Source organism: Rousettus aegyptiacus, unplaced genomic scaffold (genome assembly GCF_014176215.1).
Source record: "Rousettus aegyptiacus isolate mRouAeg1 unplaced genomic scaffold, mRouAeg1.p scaffold_m13_p_2, whole genome shotgun sequence".
Lineage (NCBI taxonomy): Eukaryota > Metazoa > Chordata > Mammalia > Chiroptera > Pteropodidae > Rousettus > Rousettus aegyptiacus.
This window is the reverse complement of record NW_023416295.1, coordinates 79,726,627-79,739,940: the sequence shown is the minus strand read 5'-3', so window position 1 is coordinate 79,739,940 and position 13,314 is coordinate 79,726,627. Positions and strand designations below refer to the sequence as shown.

Sequence of the window (13,314 nt, the reverse complement as noted above, 5' to 3'; positions counted from 1 at the left end):
AATTTCAAAGTTATAAACTTGGCAAGTATGTGAATTTTATTTTTTTAACAAAACATTGATCTGAAATTTTATTTAGTTAAGTTACTATGTTAAATACACTAATTTATATGAATAACATTAGATGTTCTTTGTGTGAATTATATTTAAACTGGTGTTTTATTTTTCTTCTGAACTTTACTAATTCTTTAAAATGCATATTTTATTTGATTTTACATTCCCTAAAAATTGAATAATGCTAGAAATAAAGATAAAGAGGCTTTAAAATTATACTTTCAAAGACTTTTAAAGATTTGGCATTAGTGACTGTTTGGGAACAACAGCCATGCTTATAGATTGGTCTGGGCATAAAAAAATTAAAGCATACCCTTAAAATTTACCGTGAAAATGTTTTTTTTAAAAAAACCTTTCATGTGATTCCTTATCTAATTTTTTATTTCTATGACATTTACAGAAGGCAAATTTCAATATTAAAAATAAGTGGAAATATTATATATTACTTCTTGAGTCTCCCACGCACTAATTCGGATTGTGATTGATTTCTATAAAGTAATAAAAATGAAATCTCTAAACTAGGTTGTTACACACACATACTTTTGAGATCATATGCATTCTTCGTAGAACTCATTCTATTTTGGTGAGTATTTTGAAGAGAGGAGAGAAGGTCTGGAATCAGGGAGCTCTTGGCACACTGGGCAAGCAAAGTTATAGGGCGAGAATAAGGTTCATGGAGGACTCTTGAAACATAGGCAGGTAAAATATTGAGGGAAAATCAATGACATATGAATTGCCTAAATCCCTCTGCCAAACCTTAACATGGATTCCCTTTGCAGTATCCCTTCTCTTGGAAATAAAGCAAGAATTGTGATAAGTTCATGGAAAGTAGGGTTCAGAGTCTTTGGCTGAGGAAACAGACCAGTGAAATCTAATGACTTAGGTGAATAACATATGTCCTCTCTTAGGGAACAATGAAAGGCACTGCACTGTGACAGGCAGGGCGGACTAGGACTAAACACTAGCTTTGAAGACAAACATTCAAAGACTAGCTCTGCTACCTATGAGCTCTTGAGTAGCAGAGCTTATAAAAACATCTAGAGTTAAGTAGCCTGGTACATGTCTAGGGAACTAAAATCTGTTCTTGAGCCATGTCCAAGTAGCCTATTGTCCCTGAATCTTGGTTTAGTCAGTAAGTGATTAGATATACTACTATTGTGAGGATTAAATCACATAGCACATCTGAAGTTTTGTAGTATGCTTAGAACATAAGAGCCCAAAGTTTGAGTTTAATTTGAATGGTAAAACCTATAATTTTTCCATTTCCACTTTGGAATGCGTCAGATCTTCAGTGTTGTCACAAAGGTTTGGTTACCTTTCTATCCTGCCTTATCCCCAACACATTGTTCACTCTCAGTTCAAATACATAGATTCTTATTCTCTAAATAGGGAAAAAAAAAAAACAAAAACAGAAAACCTTATTTGTCAGGCAATGATCTTTAATTTATCTCCTTATAATTTCTGTAAAATTATAACACCATAAACTATATAAAGACTTCCCTAAGGACAGAAGCCGACATCATCTTGGTCATTGGCCAAGTCAGTACACTTAACATTGAGTATACTCCCAGCTGACTTAAAGTATTTCAATTTTAAGAATCGTGTTTTGTCATGCAACGTGGCATGCTAGCATATTATGAAACACCAGTGTTCCCACTAATCTATTCTTCTCCTCCTTGAAGATCACCACTCCTTATGCATGCCTACTCACTGTGTCATCACTATTTACTAGTGACCCAAACCACAAGCCAAAGAATCATTCTTGACTTCTAATCTACACCACCCATTTAACTACTAAGATCTATTTTCTACCTCATCAATTGTAGAATCTTCCCTCCTTTTTCCTGCTTTAACCATATTATGGGTTTTTTTTTTGCTCATTATCTCTTCATATAGCTGCTCATTAGTTCTTTTTGCCATTCAATCCCAGCTTCACACTATAGCAAAATAATCTATTTATATGAAAGATCTAATCTTGACACTCCCTCATTTACTAGTAGAAAAATAATTGAAATCTCAGATTATTTTTAGGGTCACTATCTTTTGGATCCTGCTGCCTTCCTTTTCCTCAAATTTTTTTTTTTTTTTTTTTTTTTTTGCCTTAACAATAACAGACTTTAGTTCCCTAGGCATGTACCAGGCTATTTAACTCTATTATGTTTTTATAAGCTTTTAACTCTAGCTTGGATTTTTCTTCCTAGTTTCTTATTGTTTCACAATTCCTAATCTTTCAGGCTCAACTCAGAGGTTTTCTCCTTTAGTGAAATATTTGCAAATCTCTAGAATGGGCTGCATCTCTCTCCTTTGTTCTTTCATAGAACCTTGTGTTTACTGTGATTTGACAACTTATCCTACTGCATTGATCTAGTTTCTTCATCTTTCAGGGGCTCACTCAGTACCAAGAAAATTTTCAAGATAAAGGGCATATTTTCCCTAGTTCTTTCTTTTAGGTAAAAAATTGTTATCTTTGGTTACCTAGATTCCCAGAACTACTCAAGTTTCATGTTTGTTCTCTACTTGCTTCTTTAATTCACTGGGCCATCCTAGCCCCTTAAAATAATTTATCTTTTTGAAATAAGAAAATAAGTTAGCTTCTGACATTCTCAACCAAATAATCCTATCTATTTTGATATTTCAATTTTTTAAAAAGTTTATAGCATAATTGTTGCTGACATTTCCATTGTAGATATCATTGCTCCTAAGAATAAACCGTGGTCTCTCAAATATTTAATTATTTGATGTTGGCATATACACAAAAATATAAATATAAATATATATGTACACATATACTTATATATCTCAAGGGCTGTAATATTTCTTCTTTAGTAAAATTGCTCCTCTCAGTAGATTTGTTTCTTAATGTAAAATCCTGAAAGCAGTACTTTATTTTGTTCTCTAATGTATCTCAGATCTAGACAAGTACTTAGCACATAGTAGGTCACCAATGATATCTGTTGAAGAAGAGAATAGTCAGTGAATAAATAAGCTAAATCATTTTTTTTTGTACAGAATTTAAAATATTGACTAAAGTCGAGAGATTGCATTTGTTACTATTGCTCTAGAAAATTTATTTTCTGGATGATTTTAGCTTTATAATTTCTAATAAATATACCAACTTGACATATTTAAATCTTGACATATTTTGCCAAGATCAGTTGCAGACTCTAAAACTTCAGTATTAAACTTAGCTTTGAGTCTTCTGCAAATATTTCTGTACCTATAACTCAGCTGAAAATTGGTACATGATCAAAATGAACAAAGATTTTCATCATCTGATTCTTTTTTATATTCTCAGATGTTATTAAAATTTAATTCAACAGTTACTGCAAATTAACTCTTTAGGTAGATTTTATTTTGTTCCTTACTCAATGACTTTTAAAATGTGACAGAATGTTCTTAATGGGAATGACTAAAATCAAGTGGCTTTCATGTACTCTTTGAGTATTAAAGATTTTTGTTTCTTCTTTTCCACAGAGTCAGAAAAATTTAACATCTAATTCCAGAAGGATTGATGTAAGGTGATCATTCACTTTCATTAGTTAAGCATCACCAAAAATAAAATCTATCTAGCTTGAACAAAATGTACACACACATACACATATATATACAAAATGTATATATATTTATATGATTCCACATTTGAGATATATGTGTATGTGTATATATATCAAATATAGAATCGTATAAATAGATGAAAATCACAACCGGTTAAAATATGAGCACATGCAAAGATAATGAAAGCATGAATGCAATTTTGAGAGGAAATGAGGAATAGAAATAGTGCTGCAAGTATTGTTTTGGAATGAACAAATTTTTCTTAGAGATATTATATAAAAAGATGTTATTTGTGTTCCTTTGAAACTAAATCTATTCAACTCACCTTCATACAACCAGTCAGCAATCCCATTAAAAATAATCCCTTCTTTTCCGGAAGATGTCAGTCGCAATGAACTGCTCTTTATATCAGGCTGATAGTAGATATTATTTTCAAAAATATAAATCTGGATCAGGAAACATGTAAAACAAACAAACCAAAAACTCAACATATTAGGAAACTTTTTTTAAAAAAGAAAACTGTCGTATTATAGAACAATAGTTGAAGAGCTGTTTTTTATTATTTGCCTGCTTTCAATTTATTTTTATTTAATGCATATATTTGTATTGTTTTAGTTATCAATTTTTTTTCAATCATGTCAATATAAAATTATCATTTAGAAATTACATGATACTTGGTATTGAAACTGTTATATCCATATTTTCAACAATTTTTCATCTGCTTAACAATCTCTCTTCCTGCAAAATTGCTTTGGGTTTGAGATAAGATTTTGCATTCTTAAGAGACTGACAACTGTAGTAGCTACCATTTTAGTAACGACCAACTGAATGATTAAAAAGCTTCGATTTGGGGTCTTTATTTTTACAAAAATGCATTTGGTGATCAATTAAATAATCTTTACAAAATCTCTGATTCTATCTAGCTCTACTCACAGATCTACTGATAACAAAATAAAGGAAAGGATGGCAGAAGTCCTTTGAATTGAAAAGTGGGACAAACCTCATTCTCTTCTAATTTTTCCTGGCAAGTCTTTCCTAAATAGCATAGTAGTAATAATAACCTTGTGTCTAAGGGTTTAAAAAAGTGTTTTAGGTTTAAAACATTACAGAGGCTTTCAAAACAATATCAACAACAATAGGAATAACAGAAATTAAATAGCATCTGTCTACACTGCCTTTAATAGAGAGAATTCAGGATAAAATTATTTCTAACCCAATTTAAAATATTTTAATGCTGAACATTTAAAATCGCTATGTGGCTTATGTGATTATAACCTCCACAAAACCATGTTCTGTCCATGTTAGGAGAAATAGAATATTGTCTGTTGCAAGCCAAATTGTTAATTAGATTGAACATTCTACTAAGAATGTGTAAGACGGCCTAGTGCCCATATGTTCCAGCATGCTATAAGATCATTACACAACAGGAAATACAGCAAACATAAGAATTTCTGAAATAATTGTCTGATTATCAAGTCCCCAATTAAAAATCTTGATGTGCAGTGATGAAGACAATGTTAATATACAGAAAATTTTACTGATATTCTATTTTGATTTTGGTGATCTGGCAAGTATTTAATAGTTAGAATATTTAATAAATCATTCCACAACTATCTGACATTTATACTAAAGGTGAGAACGTCAGTATAAGAAAAAGAATTTGGCTGGGGTGAAGAAAGAAAAATATACAGAGTATTTAAAAGTGTGGGCTTTATAATCAAGCAGCCTAAATTGAAGATCTTAGGGACTTTGATAATTTTCTTAAGGTTTCTAAATCTCAGTCCCCTTTTTTTAAATGTCAATGCCTCACTCCTACCTTAGATATCTGTTGTGAAGAATAAATGAAATGATTAATATAGAACATATAGCACATATAGAATATATAGAACCAGGGCTGACCTCAGACAGGATAATTTGGCTCAAAGTCCTAAGCTTTTGGGAGGTTACAAAGTCTAAATCAAAACAAAGCCTCTACAGCTTCATTTGATGTGTAAATTATCCCAAACTACTAACCAATACTAGTACCATGTTGGTTAGATATGTAATAGAAGTGGAAGTTCTAATAGTAGTGGTGATAGTGCTAGGAGGAGAAGAAGGTAGAGAGGTATTAACAAATGATATTTACTACTGTCCTTTATTTAGGAAGTTTTCTACTAATAATAGAAAATAAGAAATAAGCTTATTATTGAAATCATTTAGGTCACACTTAGGCAAAAGTTTAAGAACTAGGTCTCAGGTGTCTCGATGGAAGTTGGTTTTAGTGACTTTCACAATCCCTCATAACTGAGAAGAATATGTTAACTTTATTCTAGCCATCTAAAAAGCTTAAGTTTTACATCTTTTGAATACTACCTTCTTATGCCTTTTACAAATGTATATGAAATAAGCATGCAAAGTCTTCCTTACTTGGAGGAAAGCCTCTTTTTGTATATAAACCTTCTGATTATTACTTGTGAATAATGACAGTTCAGATCATCCACACCAATCCTACTTAAACACATGTGGCTATTATTAAGCATAAGAGTGACTTAATCCAAAGTAATAGTGTTCCAAATCCTCGGCTTTCTGAAGAGAACAAACTCTAAGTCAAAATAATTAATAAAATCTCCACGATTTCAGCAGATGTATAAATTATCCAAAATCATTGACCAGTAATTACATTTATATTTGAAGAACAGATTGGATGAAATTCAGAATCCATATGAAACTGACATCTGCTTCAATGTAAAAGAACAAGCAATATGGGATCAGAATATCAATGCCATTTGCTGAAAGCTGCAATACTAAAGAATGTCCACAAGCTCATTTTTTTCTGCAGACAAAAAATTAATGGCTGCCTTCATGAAAATGTACATTTAGAATCTCTGCACATTTCAATTACCAAGGTTTTTCTTTGAATTATGTAGTTTCAAATAGTAATCACAAACTCTACCTTAGCAATACGACATCTGCAAATATTCTCAGGTACGATCTGGGCATTGTGAAGAAGTTAAACTTAATCCAAACGGCAACCATCAAGGTCTTCAGCTAGTTTTCAATCATGCTGAAAATATGACAAACACTAATGCCATTTATCCTGATTTTACTAATTAAACTGTCATAATATTTTTGATGCCATTAATCAATTCCTTCAATGAGCCACCTAAAGAATGTAACAAATAGAAATGGATAGCTTGACCACTTAACTCTTCAATCTATAGAGCAAGCCAGTTACCCAGTTTTTCAAAATTAACAGTCTTAATATACTTATGAAATAATTCAAATTTGGTAAAGCCACAAATAGGGGAACAGGAAGACAACTGAAAAATGATGCGTCGAATCGTCACAAGTTATATGAGAGATATATAATAATTGTTTCAAGAAGTTATTCTGATAGTGTTAGTCAATATTTCTAATTGCCAAGCAATTGGACATAGTATGTGCCATTGCTGTGCAGAAGTGTTTCAGAGCTGATTTTCAATTTTCTGTCTTCTCTTTCCCTTAACACAACCACCAGCAATGTTTCAGATGGTGGGCACCCAAGCTGGATAAATAGGCATGAACAGTCTTTCTCCATCCCCAGCCAATCTGTGACAAACATATAGCAAGAGATAAACAATATTAAAAGTCCTTAAGATTTTGAGATTGAGAGTAATCACAATACAAATTAGCCTACTGTGACCGATTTGACTAGAAACAATGCGCAATACAGAAATAGAAGACTCTCCCAAACTTTGAGCCAGTTTAAAGAAAAAAAAAAAGAACAGCAAAATAAAACAGAAATATAGTTGAATAGTTGATCTATTTTAGCTGAAACATTACTGAAAATCTATTCCGACTTCACTGATATAAGTAATTTTCATAATTTTATGTTAAAAAACTATGAATTACTCAAAAATTCCCATGCATTATAATGGTGTAAGAGGATACGTAAAGTCTACAGTGGAGCTGGGATAATATTTGGGTTGCCTTCTACTGTGGCTTGCTTCCTGGGAAAAATTATAATTAAGACACTCCCAGATAACACATTGCTGGCAGAGATGTGGTGAAAGGGGTCCTTTCCTATGTTGATTTTGCAAATACAAAGTGTTATGGTTATATGGAAAAACAATATAGCAATTGCAAATATAATGTATTCTATCTCATCAGCATTCCCAAACTTGGGACCTTGTCTTATAGAAAAAAAAAAATCACCAATATGTAGAGAATGATAAAGAGTGTGATATTTATTTCAGCAGTGTTTATAATGGCCAAAAAGAAGAGTCAAGGTGAAAACCCATCAAAGTGAATGCCCAGATAGATTATGACTCATCCATATTATGTAATAACATTCAGTCTTTGAGGGGAATAAATTAGTGCTACATGAGTTGACTTAGAGAAGTTTCAATGAGATACCGTCAAACAACAAAAGAAAAAAAATGAAAAAATGATTTCAACACGAACTCATTTTTGCATACCAGTGACAACTTGTACTAACAGGAATCTCAACAACAAATGTAAATTGGATAGTGTCTGTTCTCAATCTCAAGCCTTCCCTCTACTTTTGTTATTGTGGGTTGTTAGAAGCCTGAAATTTACATGTCCAAGATTCCCTTGCCAACTAGTCTTCTCAGCTTCTTTGACAAATAGGTTCTAGTCATGTTCCTCAAAAAAAGAGAGTTGGTAGTTAGGAATTGAAAGCCATTTGTTTCTGCCAGTGGCTTTAGCATGGCAGCTTCAGCAATAGTGGCTCAGTGGCAGTTCATAAATATCTATAAAAACAGTTTAATATATAATACATACATATATTATATACATGAAAAAATATAACAATGGAAGGATATAAGCTTGCCTTATATGTGTTGGAAGGTAGATATACAATGAGAATGAGAGGAGTGAAAAAAAGGTAGTTGACCAGAAGAGACTGAGGAAAGATTCACTAAGTATAAAATATACTAAAAAGACGATCACATTTATGCTTGTATGTAAATATCAATTAGTATATTGATTAGTAAGTATAAATAGAGTACCAACATTCATTTCAGGGGTAATGAAAAAATGATGATAGTGATACATAAATTAGCTTGGCACATGGGTTACATAAAGAAACAGTAGATATTTAATTTTATTTTTAAATTTGAAACTAATGATAATAAGACCATTTTCTTAACTTAGACCAGGATTTTTCACTTGCTGACATTAGGATGGAATATTTCACTGTTGTGGAGAATTACCCTGACCTTGTAGAATGATTAACAGCATCCTTCCCTTTTATATACTTGATGTCAGTAGCAGACCCCTCCCTCAGTGTGACAATTAAAAATGTCTCCAGACATTAATTAATGTCCCCTGAGGGAGAGGGAGAAAATCACCCCCAGCTAAGAACTATTGATTTTGAGGTAAACACGTATTTTTTTTTTTACTTTGAATTTAAATATAGTTGGCATACAATATTAGTTATACTAGTTTCAGGTGTACAATATAGTGATTTGTCACTTTTATACCTTATAATGTGACCACCCCACTAATTCTACTATTAATCTGTCATCATGAAAAGTTATTGCAATATTATTGATTATATTCCCCTTCACTTTTTTTTTTTTTTTACTTATCTCCCCCTCTTCTCCGCTCTAGGTTTTTATATGTATAAGCTCCATAAATAAAATAATTTTGTTTAATTCTTCAAACCTTTAAAAGTCAATTTGCTATTAAAAAGTACTTTCCTAAGTATGCCTGGGGTTATAAAGATGTTTAATGTGTAGTCCCTGTCTCCAATTAGATTATAATTCTTTGTGAGATAAACTCTTAAAACCCTGTGAGAGGGGAACACCTATTACAGCTCCCAGCCATCTGTGGTAGGGGTCATGGTGGGTAATTGCTTGGTGGAGACTTTTAAGAGATATCAAGTCTAAATTATACTATAAAGGACATGTAGCGAGTCAATGGGATTAGAGAGATAGAGGAGCAAATGTCATGTTGAAGAAACAGAAGGAACTAAAGCAATAGATGAACAACTGTGGAAATATTAGGAGAATTGTTCTTTAAGATTCAGATACGTCTCCATATACTTATAGTTACTGTAAAAGTTAAGGTGTTGACAAACCATAGGGCAGACTAAATAATTTGAATCCCATTTTTTTTAGTAATTGACAGGTTTAAGTTCTTTATGAACAGGTGAGTGATTAGGAAAATATTTAGAAAAATAATCGGTGGCAATAAAAGAATGGAAAGTGGAAATGGGAGACTGGCAGAATAATAATTCCCATATTCTGCTTAATAGGCACAATAATTGTCAAAATGAAGGTACTATTCCTATGACTTTTGTTTATGTCTAAAATGTTTATAAATTGCAATGCCAATATCTCAGTATCTCCCACTGGGTTCCTTTTAAGTTTCACTCTTCAGAATCAGCCATTGTAGCTTTAATACTAGTTTTGTACCCTTCAGATCATATGCACTTTCTACCTATATGCACTTTCTATCTAAATGTTCAGTCAACAATATCTTTGGTTCCTTTTACTCTTGGTCTATCAAACTCCAACCTCATTTGACCCTCTGATCCAACACTGGCTTCAAAATTTGTGTGGAACCTTTGCCTTTGCTTTACAAGGGCCAGATTTTAATTTCTAATCATGCCAGCTTATCAACTTCTTAAAGAATTTAAAGTAAACTGAACATATGTTGTTAAAATAAATTTAATGCAAAATTATTTTGGAAAAAATGACACAAAAGAATATTTTCAGTCATTTAGGGTTATTATTAGGGATAAATTATCATTTTGTAATAAGTGAAAGTGTTTCATTATATGAACAGTATTGAAACATAATTATGTATATAATTGTTTTTTATCAAGAGAAAATGTATAAAAATACATTGAACTCCATCATACATATAAGATGTTGCAAGTCAATTAAATTGTTTTTAATAAATAAAAATTATTGAAATACTTAAGCCATATCCTATTAATGGATCTGGTTCCATTGAATTTGAAGTAATTTTTTCCCTTTTAAGCAATATGCTACATTCCAATCTAGAAGACATTTTTAATAATTCTTTAAAGCATTTAATTATAAATTTATAAATAAAGTCTTTACTTTGATTAGTATAACTTAGATTTTTATGTAACATGAATAAATACAAGTAGACAAAGAAAATCAGAGTATTTTGGTTTAACAATTAGAAAGACTGAAATGAAAATGAGACCTAATAATAAGCGCTGCCAAAGATGTAAACACATCTAAAACTTTAGTGTACTTCTGGTGGGAGAGTAAATTGGTACAATCACTTTATTAATCTCTGTAACAGTTTTTACCAAAGCAGGACATTCATAACTGTGTGACTCAGCAACTCCAAGGTACAGATGTCCTTTGATTTGTGATGGGGTTACATCCAAATATATGGATCATAAGTTGAAAATATCATGTCAAAATGCATTTAATAAACCTGACCTACCAAACATCATAGTTTAGCCTAGCCTACCTTAAATGTGCTCAGCACGCAATATCCAAAAAACGCCAGCAACACAGTACATAGGAGAGTATTGGTTGTTTACCTCTCATGGTAGTATGCCTGACTGGGAGCTGTGGCTTGCTGCTCCTGCCCAGCATCATGAAAGAGTATCATACTGTCTATCATTAGACCAAGAAAAGATCAAAATTCAACTACAGTTTCTACTGAATGAAGATCACTTTTTATCATTATAAATTGGAAAATTGTAAATTGACTCATCATAATTCAACAACACTCTGTATATACCTAACACAAATGTATATGAATATATGTCTAAATATCTATAGATATCCATATCTGTACATATATATATATATATATATATATATATATATATAGAGAGAGAGAGAGAGAGAGAGAGAGAGAGAGATACAGATACAGATGATAGAGATACAGATATAGATACAGATTTATCAAGGGACATATACAAGAATGTTCATAGCAGTGCTATTTATAAAAGCCATTTAAAATAGTGTTGCTATTTATAATATATGTAACCAGATATTACAACTCAGGATAAGTGGGAAGAGAACAGTGACTGGTAAAGGGCAGAATAAGGGTCTTTGGGGATATAAACAATGTTCAGTTTCTACACTGGGCACATTGTAAAATAAATGGGAGTGTTCACGTGGCTTTAGCTCTGTGTATTTGGGGCATGTATGTTAAACTTAAAGAAAAAAGTGTTAGCAGGATTTTTATTAGTAATCATAATTCATTTAAAATATTACAATAATGACTATGGACATATTACTGAAAGCCACAGTGCATCATTTAGCTTTAAAATAGTTCTCCTTCCTTAATTTGGCAGTATGTAATAAATTCTGAATGTCCATTTATATAATGCAAAGTAAAGGTATGAGCACAAGTTAAATAGTTTGATTACCTCTGACATTTTGACTTTGAATAAATCTCTATGTGGGTTATTGAGTACTGCTTTCATTTCTCTGCAGGACCATCACTGGGATATAAAACAACTCATTCAAATCATTCATGTCACCTTTGCACCAGTACCTGACATTCTGGAGATAGAATCACTAACAGAGAACTTTCATCTTTGACATTTGCCATTATTCATATTAGGAAGTCCTTTCAAAGAGTTCTTATTTCTTAAAACCTTTACAGAACATTATGAATTTTCAAAGAGGCGAAATATATCTTTTTGTCTTAAATTCATAATTATGTAAGCCACTTCTCAACTCCAAAGCTTTTTTACCTTTTGTTTAGGAAAAAAATGATTACCAAATAAAAGTTAGCAAGCAGATAACTGAAGACAACTCTAATTAATAAAATATAACAGAAAACAATCTCTTGGCTACATCTGTCTATAAAACTCATTTCGTGTAAGAAACAATCTTATGATAGATAATTTTATTAATTGAAAAATTAATACAAATATTTATGGTCTCCAATTAATAAACTGAAACCCACAGAAGAGAGTCATCAACATTATTATATTATTAAAAATATCCTATGTACTTATTTATATGTGTCAAAATGTTAGAGGATGGTATTAGTCATTATATATTCATTTTCTCCGATACTCTACCTTCTTTTCCTTCACCCCCCAATCTTGTTTTATTTCCCTTCTTCTAGTCCTCCATCATAATCCTACTATGTATCTGTCACTGTTTATATGCTGAGCACTGTGCTAAGTCTTATATAAAAAGACAAGTATATATAAAGGGTATATAGAGACAAGGCCTTAACAATCTAGTGAGATTACCAATATAAGCACATAAAAATCAATTTAGATGCAGTAGGTAAAGAAAAATAAAACCAATGTATAAAGACATTAATTCAGGGGGCAATAATGCTTGCTGCCTAATATATGTCATTGCAGTAGAATTTGAAACAAAGAGTAAAAATAAGAACAAAAGTATAAAAATGAGAATTCCATCAGAGAGATCACCTAATCCTGGTAGTGCTCTTTGTAGGATTGACCAATTAAGTTACTTCACCTCTCTGATACGTAGTGCCCTTATTTATAAAGTGGTAATATTGATACTTCTCACGGTGGTCTACAGAATTAAAGAAACTAAAATCTGGTCACGGATATCGGTCTACGAACCTGTACATAGATGCTCAATAGTAATAATAATAATAATAATAATAATTAGCTTCAATAATAATAATAATTATTATTATTATTGAAGCTATTAAGAAATTAGCCATAAAAGATATAACCTCATAATTTGAGGTTAATCAAACATATTTATCAAGTTATCCTAAAAAGAAGTTTAA

General features: G+C 31.5%; 1 protein-coding gene across 4 annotated transcripts in view; it reads right to left on the bottom strand.

The window, feature by feature from the left end:
• Nucleotides 1–13,314, bottom strand: part of DPP10 (dipeptidyl peptidase like 10) — a 1,197,668-nt gene that overhangs the window by 91,700 nt on the left and 1,092,654 nt on the right. For all 4 annotated transcript variants that reach the window (XM_036237031.1, XM_016124277.2, XM_016124278.2 and 1 more), the window contains exon 8: nt 3,932–4,052. In XM_036237031.1, the coding sequence (XP_036092924.1) occupies nt 3,932–4,052 (121 nt within the window). The remainder of the gene's footprint in view (nt 1–3,931; nt 4,053–13,314) is intronic.